The sequence below is a fragment of the Halichoeres trimaculatus genome, unplaced genomic scaffold (assembly GCF_033239565.1).
Source record: "Halichoeres trimaculatus isolate MK-OKI-2021-1 unplaced genomic scaffold, fHalTri1.1 fHalTri1_scaffold_15, whole genome shotgun sequence".
Taxonomy (NCBI): Eukaryota; Metazoa; Chordata; class Actinopteri; order Labriformes; family Labridae; genus Halichoeres; species Halichoeres trimaculatus.
The window spans coordinates 1870902-1883568 of NW_027437193.1; the positions used below are offsets into that span (position 1 = coordinate 1870902).

Consider the following 12667-nt stretch of genomic DNA (forward strand, 5'->3'; position numbering starts at 1 on the left):
GGCCAAATCTTATTTTGAAAGGCAAATTGCTGCCTTCCTGTTTGAGGTAGGTCAGGGGTGTCAGCGTATGGTTTTTGCATCTCAATGAGACAAACATTTTGACGTTTTTTTGGATGTGTCTACGACATTCCTACTGCCCATTGGAGCTGTTTTAGTGTGCCTAGGTGGCGCTAGAGAGCAAATTATGGTATGTTGGGGTAAAGTTTGGAATTACATCAATTTTTTGCAGATTGGTGAGTTTTGGAGCCCGTTTAGGGGGTCTAATTAGGGTTTTTGTGGCATCCCCTTTTTAGACTTTTGTGTTGTATTCATAGGGACGTAGTTTTGTAAACTTAAACTTCTGTTGTGTAACCATTTTACAAAGGTGAAGCTCTTTTCTTGGTGTCCTTAGCGAGATTCTGCTGCTGTTTTGTTAAGATGTTTTCATCTGAAGGACTGATGTTATCTTTTTCTCAGATAGCGAGCCGTAGACATGAAAGGACTGTCTCGTTTAACCTGCTCTCCATCCCTGGATCACAGGTGGAGGGCGCCCTCTTGTGTTGAAGAGGTGGTGTGACACCACACAAAACATGAAAATAATGAAAACTTCACTTAAAGGATTTATTATCAACATTTTTCACCGTTATGAGCACAAGTTATTTACAAGACAAATAAAAAAGTAGAGTTATAAATAAATACGTGACTCTGTGTATGATTCATGTCCACGTCATGTTCATCCGTACATGTTTTGACGTGTGTGTGTGATGATGTTTCTTCAGTGTACCGTGTTTTTAAAGTCACTTCCAGCAGGTTGAAGGAATCTACTGTCGATCCAGTTCAGGTGGGACTGAGAGGAGACGGATAGACCTGGACTCAGAAGCCCCCCTCAGTCCGCCTACAGGAAGGCCCCGGCTGCAGGCTCAGGGATGTTGGTGGCGTGCATGTCCCGCGTCATGTTGGACTTCTCCCTCAGTTTGGCCTGAAGCAGCGTGTGCTCGACCACGCCGATCCTCACGTCCATCTGAACGATCTCCTGCTTCAGTTTGGTCAAACTCTGACGGATCCTCACCACCGGAGCTGGAGAAACCACACACAGAGTCAGGGTTAAACACACGGGTCACCTCAGTCCAGGTCTTGGACTCTGCGTGGTCTGAGCTTCACCTCCGTCTGACATGCTGCTGCCCTTCTCCTCCGTCTCCTGCTTCACCTTCTCCAGCTCCTCGCTGATCTGCAGCACAAACAGACGGTGAAGACTTCACTGATCTGATGAGGTCTTTCTGGACAGCCTGAATGAATGATGCGTTCACTGACCTCTGCCAGGGCTCGGGTCCTCTCCGTCACTCCTCCGCTGGCCTGCTGGTAGCGCTCCTTAGCCTGATGAAGAGCAGACTTTAGTGTGTTTTCTGACAGCCCTCAGACCTCCTGTGTCTCCCCGTGAGGAGCTGGAGCTCGTGTCTTTACCTCGCTGAGCTTGGCCTGGGCGCCGCGGTACTCCTGGATCAGACTCTCCAGCTGGTTGTTGATGTACTTCTCTCTGCTGCTCACCTTCTCCAGGGTCTTACCGATGTCCTCCTGCAGTTTGTCCAGGTAGCTCTGCAGAGACCAGGGACACACCAGATCCTGTTTCACAATAACTCCTTTACAGATAACAGACTATGGATGGAACGGTGAGTGTGGCCAACTTAGCAACTCTGTCTCTATATTTAGTAACTTTTCAAACCCGTCTAGTGACTTTTTTTAAAGCAACTGGCAACAAATCTATTGGCTTTTCAGGAGTGTGTAGACTCTGACGTGAAGCATGTTTTGAGAGTGGGTGGGTAGGCGATTTTCCATGCTGGACATGAACACAACATTTTTAGTTTATATTTTGAGAAATAAATATGTTAAACTCAAAATTTGGGATTAGTTATTAAACAAATTAATATTTATCACCACATTAACACAATAAAGTACCATTAAGTTGTACTGTTGAGTCATGATACCAATTGCCAGGTACTGGGCATTGGTACCTTATGAGCCCCGTTTCCACCAAGCGGTTCAGTTCGGTTCGTCTTGGCACGCACGCATTTGACGGCGTTTCCTCGGACCAATTCCGGGACAAATCCTCAAATAACCGAGACGAGCCGTCCCACTTTTTGGTTCCCTTCTGTAGGGGTGCCAGACTAAACCAATCCAATCATGGAAGGCGGAGCTACAACACTGCAGCCGCTGATTGGTGTTAAGAATGGTCACTTCCTGCTGGATGTCTTCATTGTTGCTCTTTGTTTACTGTGTCACATTTTTCTTCTTCTTTGGATTTGTTAGTGTGGCACACTGTGTCAGGCTGCCATGTTGTCACGCTATTATGTTACTGATCAGGCTGTCGGCATCCGCTAACCACAATGGGGCACGGTTGGCTGTGGAAACCCAAAAAGGACCAAGGTTAACCAAGCCAACCCGTACCAAACCGTACTGATCTAAACCCGTCCCTCGCCATGAGCCCCTCCCCTATCCAAAAAACAGGAAGTCAGGTCCCCCTCACTCACAGCTGTCTCCTCCTCCTCCTCCTGCTCCAGAGCAGACAACTGCATTCACAAGAACCACTCAACTGTGTGTTTATTTACTTTCTCCTTAGGAGTCCATGACCATTACATGCAAATAGATTATTATGGATAATGTCATTTAGCAACTTTGAGTGACTTCTGGGACAGCCAATAGAGACTTTCCTTACTGAGGAGCTGTCATGTTGAAACTATCAGAGTGTCCCTCAGATTTAATGATGTTTGAAATGGGAAACAGCCTCATTCTTTCAGGTTTTACATGTTTAAAATTAAATAAAAAGAAAACCTAACGGTGAATTATTGGATGTTTGATATTCTGGGTTGGTAAAAATAACAACACTGAATTGAACCAAAATCCATGACCACAAACCACGATAAGATCGTTGATTTTGCGATCCATTCTACCCTGTAACAGACTGAAGAACAGTAAAGTAAGTCAGTGAACTCACCTTGGTCTCTTTGAGCGAGGACTTGATCCCGTCTCTGTGTTGGTGCATCTGGTCCACATGGATCCTCCAGTCCTGCAGGTCGACACACAGACCAGAGATTTGTCAAACACGACACGGTGCAACAAGTTTGAGTTTCTGACCCCGTCCCGTCCTCTGAGTGAACAGGAACAGGATCCAGAGGTCTTTCAGACCTTGTTGTCCGTCCTGATGGTGACTTTAAGCTGTGGCAGCACTCTCTCCACCTCCAGGTTCCACTCTGCGGCGTCCACCGTCGACTCCAAGATCTCGTCTGGTTTGGAAGACGCGTCTGTTTCCTGTCAGAGAACAAAAAAACAAACTTTTTCATCTTTTACTTTCACAGAAATAAGGTTTGGACCCAAAGAGGATCCCAGTCCGTTCTCAGGAGACCTTTGTTTACTACAGCTCATTCTTAAAGAGATGTTCAACTTCCAACTCTCTGACGGTCTTTGAATGCGTCATATTTCCAGAGGAACTCACAGTCTGAGTGGTTCTTAACTTCAGGGCCTCCAGGTCCATCACGTTCTCCTCCTCCTCGTCAGGCTCCTCCTGAGAAAACACCAGAAGAGAGACACTTTACAAAAAGTCAAACTCTGATTTGAGGACTGTCTTTTCAGGGTTGATTGTGATCGCTAACGACGGACGACGAAGTTACTTTGAACTCAACATGAGAAACATAAAAACCTGTGACCTGATTCCTCTGACAGCTGGTTATCTGTGATTTTGGAGATCAGAAGAGGCTAAAGGTGAGAAATACACCTGAACTATCCAGTGACACTTACGATCATCTCCTCTTCTACTCTGCTGAGCGTGAGCTCTGCGTCGTCCTCCATCACCGACTCTTCTTCTGTGGTTTCTTTGGGGTAGACCGGCCTGGAGCGGAAATGAAAACCAGGACAATCATCAGTTTTAAACCTCGGTAGCAGAAGATGAGCTTTCTGAGCTTTTCATGAAATATTTGTCTCCTCCTTGAGGTGGCATTTCTCAACCAATCAAAACCAGAGCTAACAAACCAAGACTTTAAACTGAGAGGAAACAAGACCTGAGCAAAGCATCGACAGGTGGAAGTGATGGAGAGAGTAAGTGTGGAGAGGAGAAATGTGTCAGTACCTTTTGTACGTGAAGCCCTTCCTCTTCAGGGCCACCTCAGCCAGTCGGTTCAGCACGAAGCAGACGTGTTCTCCTGAGCCTGACTTCAGTTTGGAGGGTGGGAAGTCCACCTTAACGCCCTGACAGACACAACAAAGTCTTCCCTCAGTCACAGATACGTTCAGATCTCTGTGTTATCCCGTTTTGTCGTGATGCTGATTTCATGCCTGGGTAGGAAAACCCAGGTCTGACCGGTGAGAGGAACTTACAAACGCCCTGAGCTCGGCCAGGATGTTGGACACGGTGGCGTTGGGCTCATCGTACTCCTGCGGCTCGGTGAACGGCCTCCCTGCTGTGTTGATGAGCCACGCAGCGATGATGGTGAACATGTAAAACTGCTCACCTGAGTTGGACTCCAGGTACGGACTGGAGACGAAGTAATGTCTGATGAAGAGAAACAGAGAGGGGCTGTAAAATATCTAACACTAACACAGCCCTACGCTATGACTAACATGTATACTGCACATCCCGAAAGTGTCCAAGTTGCTGTCCCCTGACATAAAAAAACAAAAAAGCAGACAAAAATGTGTTCAGTCATATATGGTTGCAAAGGTCTTTTTATAAACTAAACAAAAACATTAAAATGAGAAAGAGATAAGCTAAAAATATAAAAAAAGCATCTTTTATTTTTAGGATAGTCTACTTTCTATTGGGAAGAAACCGTCCCCTGCACAGACCTCTGAAATTTAATTTGTGTAAACAACACCACAAACATTTTTTTGATTTTTTTAAAAAGCGTTGTTAAACAGATATTAGTGATTACGTCTAAAAATGAGTTGAAAGATTTAGATCTATTGTGAGAATGAAATTTTAATAACTTTTAATATGCTAAAAAATATTGTCCCCAGATTTTATGTCACAGCCGAAACACAACAGTTTGAATTCATTGGTTGCGTCTGGATTAAAGCCACACCCCTAAATCTGCACTCTGAAGTCCTGCCCCTAATGATTGCATGGTGAATTGCTAATTGCTATCATTTTCTGAAATAAATGGCTTCTTAAGTCTGGAAATCAGTGTGTTACATTAAAACATGTCACGACCGTACATATGTTTGCTTGAATTTAGGTAAAAATCTTTGGATTTTTATCAACATATTGTGTTTTTCTGTGAGAACAAATCTTCAAAGTATGCTTACTAGCCATGTGCTTGCTAGCATACTGTAGTTATGCAAAGAATCAGCTAAAAATGTCACAACAGAAACATCTGATAATGTTTCGATCATGATTTTCTCACCATAGGCACAGCCTACATTTGAGAACTGGGTACTGGTCACAACTGAAACAGTGTAGTCCCACCCCAAACACTGAGTGTTTAGTAAAAAACAAAGTATATTGAGTTATAAACTAATACAATAACACACTAATTTGTTAGGGATGCACAATATTATCGGTACAATGTCGGTATCGGCTGATAAAAGCTTAAAAACACGTTTATCGGTATCTGCAGATATGAAAATTTCTGCCGATAGTCACAGCCGATAAGGTGCTATTCAGTTAGGATTATTATTATTTTCCATCTGAAAAATAAGCTCCTTAAATAAAATGTAGCACTTCATTTATTTGCACTGCAGAGCTCTGTGTCTGTCACCAGGTTGTTACAGTAGCTCTAAAATAATCAAATGCAACTTGATTATGTTTAAAAATGCATTGTACATTTAAAGTTCATGTGATCTAAAGAAATTATTTTTCTATATTTCAATACAGAATGTCATGAGTTTGAAAAAATAATACATTTCTTATTTATGGTAAAACCAAATGTTTTTTGTCTTGTTTTATGTGTGTTTCTTAAACAAATAAGACCGTCACAACAAGAGTAACATATAAATTCCAGTACATGATAGACTTAGCTTTCTTTACAGTGAAAAAAACAAACAAACTTGTGATTATCAGTATCGGTATTGGCCTAAAGGGGTTTCGGTATATCGGCATATCCGCAAAAATCCAATATCGTGCATCCCTATAATTTGTTAACTTTATGTTCTGTCTTGTGAAATATCAACTTTGGAAACAATTGGATAAAATGAGTCATTTCACAAAGAAATGTTGCATTCTGTTTTTGAAGAACAGTAATATATAAACTTTGAAATTTGTTAAAATATTCATTTTATGATTGAGTTGTGAAAACTGTTCTGAATTTTTTTTTTTTAATGTAAATCTATAGACAACAGAATAAAAAATCTTAAAAGGTTGATTTAATTTTTTTTTTTGCATTGTTTAATATATGTTTCGGTTGTGACAAATTTTGGGGAAGGTAGAACATTGCAAAACATTCTTAAAATACAAAATAAAGATTAACTGTTCTTTTAATAGATCTGTGACCTTTAGATATGTTACAGTATATAAAGGGGAAAATGTAGGAGCTAAAACGCACAAACTTTTAAGATATTGTCAGCCCCATTTAGGACACTGCAGAATGCCCACACGCCTTTAATCAGATTAGAGCTGTCAGGATAAAATCTACATTATTTTCCTGTTTGTTTTTTAATCCACTTATAGAAAACTGAGCTAAAGTTTCTCAAACACCACCTGTGAAATCCAAACACCTTACTTTAACAGGTGTGAGTGACTGAACTGTGGTTTACCTGGACAGATTCTTCATGTTGTGCTTGTTGAGAACTTCGTCCTCGTAGTTTAGCATCTTTAGCTTCTGCAGCAGAGACTCCATCAGGATGAAGGCCTGATAAGCTGCACCGGGACCGCGCTCATCTTCATCTCCTCTTCTTCCGTCATCTGCCATCACTGTTTCCGGTCAGACTCTCAGATTAAACTTTAAAAAACACCAAAAGAAAGAGAAATCCTCGACTCCGTTAGCAGCTAGGCTAGCTGTTTGTTTGGCTTCCTGTCGGTTGTCAGGCAACCGGGCGCTAACATTAGCAGGCTAGGAAGCTAACGACAGCTAATGACGGAATCCGTTTTAAACCTTACATCTAGATACGTGTCAGAGCTGTTGTTCGTGCGTACGATGTTTCCGTGTCATAAACTTTATAAAACATCTCACGGTGGAGCTTTAGACGCTTTCAGCATCTGTTTATGATCACCGTTAGATACTCAGCATCACTGATGCGTCACTTCTTCTTCTTCTGTTTATTAAAAAAGCGGCGGGAAATGAGCGTTGGAGCTTATTACCGCCACCCCGTGGGCTGGAGTGTATCTTTATTTGGATATAAACTAAAGAAAATGTTAGGACAGGGATCTGCAACCTGTGGCTCTGGAGCCTCAAGCGGCCCTTTGACTCCTTTGCAGTGGCTCCTTGTGGCTTTGAAATCAAATTATTGAAAAAAAGAATTTTTATTTTTTTACATTGGGTATTGATGATTAAAGACATTGGCTCTAAGTAAAATCATGCGTTAACATTTTGCTATACTAATTGAGTATCACCTCTTGCAATAAAGCTCTTTTATTTTTGCCATTTTTTTTTTTTTACATTTTTTTTTAATTTAGGAAAAAAATCCAAGTTCTTTAGAGATTCGCAAACTTTTGAGAGTTTTGCAAATCTTAAAATTTTTGAAAGTTCTGTAAATTTTTGCAATTAATTTATATCTCTTTTTATTCTTTTAATTTTGCAAATATTTGAAATTTTTACATTAGAAAATAGCAAAAAACATTTTAATTACTTTTCTTTTTGCACATTTTTGAAATTTCTAAATTTTTAAAAAGTGCTGCAACTCTTTGAAATTCCATAAATTGTTACACATTTATGTAATAAACAACAAAACAATTTTTCAAAAAGAAAAAAAAAATGAAAATTTAGAAAAATTTGAACTAAAATATCACATGTACAATTTTATAAAACACAAAAAAACGTAATTATTAAATAGATTTTAACTATGTTTAGAATTTTATACATTTTTTAGTCTTAATTTTGAGGATAAAGTAGATTTTGTGGCTCCCGAATAACTCTAATCCAGGTTAGCTGAGGCAACATGGCTCTCATGAAAGCAAAGGTTGCAGACCCCTGTGTTAGGATAAAGGCCAACTAAACAAAACAAATTAAAAAAAGGGGAAAAAGAAAAGTAAAATATTAAAAAGAAAACAAAAAAATTATTTGTCTCATCTTTCATCTGTCTCCTTTGGTCATTTCTTATCTTTATTCAATACAGTTTATAGTCTTACAGATTTTTTTATATTACAGTTTACAGTTTACAGTTTCATTTAGTAGACGCTCTTGTCCAAAGCAACGTACAACAGTACACAAAAAGAGTCTGGCTAGTGATTTGGAGTCGCGCTGGGCTGGGAGCACCAGGGGTCTCTCACAAGCGGAGCGTAGTGGGCAAGAGGGAGTGTATGCCTGGATGAGGGACCCCAGGTAGGCGGGAGCTGTTCTGGGGTCCCTCATTTATATTTTGTATATTGTAAATTCATATTCATACACGGTGCATGGTGGCTTTACAGGAGCACCCTTAATTTGACTGTAACTTCACAGTACAATGAGAAAAAGGCTATTCTATTCTATTCTATTCTATTCTATTCTATTCTATTCTATTCTATTCTATAGCTGAAGATTTATTATAGCCTGTATTTACAACTTCTGTATCATAGAATTAATTTTTTTTTTATATTCATTGCTTAATTTTTGTGAAAATACAGTTTTTAGATAGAATAGAATAGAATAGAATAGAATGTACTTTTTTAATCGCCAAAGGGAAAATCTAAGTCGCAGCAGAAATACAAGAAAGTGTAAAGTGCAAAACATTCAAGAATATATAAACAGAATAATATAAATTTTTTTGAGTCTTTAGCCTGACCCTTTGGTGCTTCCGTAGTGTCTTTAAACAATTTAGAGCTAGAAAAACATCCCTTTTTTTCTCTCACTAGTGTTTTGGAAAACCATTCTTTCAGTGTGCATCCTTCCCTCTGATTGGCCGGCTCTGTAGAGGCCTGATGGGGGCGTGGCTATGAGCAGACCTTGGTGTTTGAGGCCCATTCCTCCAAACAATGACCAGTGACCGTTGACTCATACAAACAAAGACATTTTCAGTTTTAACACCCTTGTGGAAAAAAAAGTGTTTTTGCTTTTTACCTCCTGTAAACGTGTTAAAAATGTAAACCAAATAAATCTATAAATAAAAAACAACAACACAAAGACTGCAGGTGTTCTCCATGCAGAGCTTCTTCACACTCTCATTATCACCCAAGTAAAGATCTCAACATTCTCCTGACACACACACACACACACACACACACACACACACACACACACACACACACACACACACACACACACACACACACACACACACACACTCACTGTTCGCACTGTGGTGTGTGTCAGTGAATAATTCATCCCTCCAGCTCCCCCCTGCGGAGCAGCAGGCGTTGGAAGGAGGGGGGTGTTTGTTTGGTCTGCATGTTGCTCCCTGCCTCTGTGTGTGTGTGTGTGTGTGTGTGTGTGTGTGAGCGCACAGGTGGAGCTCCCTGGTGGCTGTGTTTGACTGACAGGCTTGCTGACTGCCCGCTGCATGGCTGATGATGCTTCAGCACCGCTTGGAGACGAGATGGAGGCGTCAGGCGAACTGAGCTGACAAATGAACCTGCAGTTCCTCAAGCGTCCACTAGAGGCTGTCAGATCCAGCAAATCGGAGTCCTCGGGATCAGACGGTCAAGACTTCTTTCTTTTTTACCCTGATGCTGGAGCGACGGCGCAGGAAAATTAGCAGAGAGCAGGACAGGAAGTTGTGAAACCACCTGGTGACTTTCGACTCCTCGCTCTGTGACTGCAGCGGCCTCACCTCCAAACTCTGGTCTTCTGTTTCTGTGCAGATTCGTAGCATCCTGCAGGATTGTTTTTTTTTTAATGAAAGACACAGATGTTTGTTTTCTTTTTGCATCAGAGGCGTGTTTCCAGCTCTCTCCGTCAGCGCTACAGCGTCGTCTTCCTTTGTTTGCTGAAAACCCGTCTTTGGCGAGCGTGTAGCTGTCACCGTTCACAAAGAGGAAACACGACCTCACAGTCTGGGCTGTAAAGGAATCAGATCTTTGTCTGCATGCTGGCTGAATAATTTAACTTTTCTGGTTAAAGAAGAAGAATAAAAACAGGAGTCCTTGCTGGAGAGCAGCTCTTTGCTCTGTGTGGTGAAATGTTAATCCACCTGTGGGAGTGGATGGAAACACGCAGCAGATCGGATCAGTCAGATCAGGGGTTGTTCACAGAAGAAGAAGAATAAGAAGAAGAAGAAGAAGAAGAAGAAGTGTGTGCGCTCAGGGGGAGAAGATGAAACTGCTGTAATGGAGCTGGAGGATCCTCTCTGCTCTGGATCACCCGAGGCCGTTTCTCCTCAGCAGATTGCTTGAAGAGCTCAACTGTGCTCAGCTAATGCATAACAAACAGACGGAGCTGAGAGCAATCAGTCCAGAGTGCCCCCCCCAACCCCCGTCTTTCATAAACGCTGGAGTAAATCAAAGTTATGGTTTTTGGCGAGGGTCTGCAGAGCGGCACAGTTTGCACGCCGCTCAGGATCACAGATTCACAACGAGGGGAAATTAATTAACTTCATTCTGCTTCCACTTCTCTGAGGCTGCCATGACAACAGGAAACGGTGAAACGCAAGGTGCCCGCAGGTGACGGCTGATATCTGTGGAGGGAGGTGCAGACGGTGGTGGTGGTGGTGTCGTCTTTCTGAAGGTTATAAAAAGCAGAGGAGCTGAGAGGAGAGTCTGCAGCTCGTTCACACAAACAGATAAAACTCTTCAAAGGCCCTGACAGGAATTTATGAACACTTTTAAAATATAATAATATAAGAATATGGTTGTTAGCGTGAAAATCTGTTATTCCCAAAGGTCTGTTTAGGCTCAATATTACATTGCGTTCATTTTTTCCGTATTTCTGCATGTTTTCATGAAGCTTACAGATACGATTTAAACGAAGCAGTACCACTAGAAACCAGTGGGGGCAGTGTTGCTGTTACTATCTAATATGTAGCTAAAGTGAGACACAAAGAAGAAACAACGATGGAGGAACTAATACGATGTATTTAACAGCCTGATCAACCACCACCTCCTACAACGTTGCCTCCGTTGTTGTCTTTCATGCCAGAGGCCTATTAGCAACACCTCCTCCACAGCCGCCATGTTTGTTTGTGGGTGTTATAAACGTTTGACTCTGTGCTGCTCCCCAGTGGGTGAATTGGTTAACTGCAATGCCAGGGTAAAGGGCGCACAGAGGTATGAGAGAAGTGACGGTGACATTGTTCGAAAGGATGGAGACATTTTCCTACGTAAAGAGGAGAAAAGGGACTAAAGTCTGAGACCACTTAAGTCTGCCCTCTTCTGGTCTGGAGAGTCTTTGCCCCACGCCAGGTCCTGTTCATGAGAGAAAATGGAGCAATAAGTTGACAAAAGGGTCAGGGTGGCGTCAGCAGTGATCCGGGTGCCATACCGGTCCATCGTGGTGAAGAAAGAGCTGAGCCAGAACGCAAGGCTCTCAATGTACCAGTCAATCCACGTACCGACCCTTTGCTTTGGCCACGAGATGTGGGTAGTGACTGAAAGTACAAGATCATGAATACAAGCGGCTGAAATGAGCTTTCTCCTCAGGGTGGGAACCCAGGGCCTGGGATCAGACTTAGAGACGGGGTTCAGAGCTCAGACATCCAGAAGGGGCTCGGAGCAGAGCTGCTGCTCCTCCACATACATGAAAGATATGTAGCAAAACATAAGCAAACATAAAAAAAATAATGAGTTGAACATTATTATCAAGAAATGTCTCAATTATTTTTTTTATTTTTTTTTAGCAAATTTTTGTTTATATTTTTTAATTGTTGCAATTTTTTTGTTTTTATTTTTTAATTTTTGCAATTTTTTTGTTTATATTTTTTTTAATTTTTGCAAATTTTTGGAAATACATTTTTTGAGAATTTAACATTTTTTTTAAATACCAAAATTTTTGAAAAAAAAAAAATCTTTAAACTTTAAAGAATTTTTGAAACGTCCTTTTTTTTTTTTAGACTTTTGTAACTTTTTGCATTAAGAAAAATAATAAACTAAAACATTTTTTTAATTAAAAAAAAATCCATTTTGCAATTAAAAAGAAATCCACACTTTTTCCAAATTGTTGGGACTTTTTTCTCCTTTGGAAATTTTTGCAAATTCTTTGAAATTTTCATAAATTCCAAAATCATGTCATGTTGAGATGCTGAGGCAAAACGGCTATTCTCAAAGTAAAGTTTGCAGACCCCTGAGCTGGTCTTTGCTGATGACATCACTGCCCCTGGGACCTTCACCTGGATTAGCGGTTGAAGATGGATGGGTTGATCTCTCAGTATCTGTGGTTGTGTCTGATTTTCCAGGGAGAAATGAATCCATTCACTGAGTGTATCACTACACTGACCTTCAGAGTTTATCAGGATGAATTTTATTTCATTCTGCTGATTGGTCTGTAAATATCATGACCACTGTTTGTATTTAGAGGGTGAAGCTCTGGAGGAGCAGAACGAGATTATTTCTTTCTTCAGTCTGAGGATGTTTCCTGCTCTGCTCCCTCAGAGGGTTTAATCTCAGCTGATCCGTTTGCTCAGACTCTGGGAGGAAGTCAGA

General features: G+C 41.1%; 1 protein-coding gene across 2 annotated transcripts; it reads right to left on the reverse strand.

The window, feature by feature from the left end:
- Positions 1-581: 581 nt before the first annotated feature.
- Positions 582-7230, reverse strand: ift57 (intraflagellar transport 57 homolog (Chlamydomonas)). 2 transcript variants are annotated; one of them, XM_074688241.1, is made up of 11 exons: positions 6718-7230; positions 4345-4519; positions 4097-4215; positions 3769-3859; positions 3467-3532; positions 3160-3282; positions 2969-3040; positions 1441-1572; positions 1291-1353; positions 1141-1207; positions 582-1056 (listed from the first exon to the last, which is right to left on the reverse strand). In XM_074688241.1, exons 1-11 carry the CDS (start codon positions 6870-6872, stop codon positions 875-877), a joined length of 1245 nt encoding a protein of 414 aa, XP_074544342.1. In that variant the 5' UTR covers positions 6873-7230; the 3' UTR covers positions 582-874. The 2 variants fall into 2 exon arrangements, with proteins under 2 accessions (XP_074544342.1, XP_074544341.1); XM_074688240.1 differs by having other exon boundaries at positions 3467-3535; positions 6718-7229.
- Positions 7231-12667: the final 5437 nt, after the last annotated feature.

Excerpts from the sequence above, each read along its gene's own strand:
- ift57 (XM_074688240.1), bottom strand. The coding sequence starts at position 6,872 with ATGGCAGATGACGGAAGAAGAGGAGATGAAGATGAGCGCGGTCCCGGT. Across the intron at positions 3,041-3,159 it reads CCATCAGGACGGACAACAAG|GACTGGAGGATCCATGTGGA; the intron begins GTCTGAAAGACC and ends GTCGACCTGCAG. Across the intron at positions 1,573-2,968 it reads CCTCGCTCAAAGAGACCAAG|AGCTACCTGGACAAACTGCA; the intron begins GTGAGTTCACTG and ends TGGTCTCTGCAG.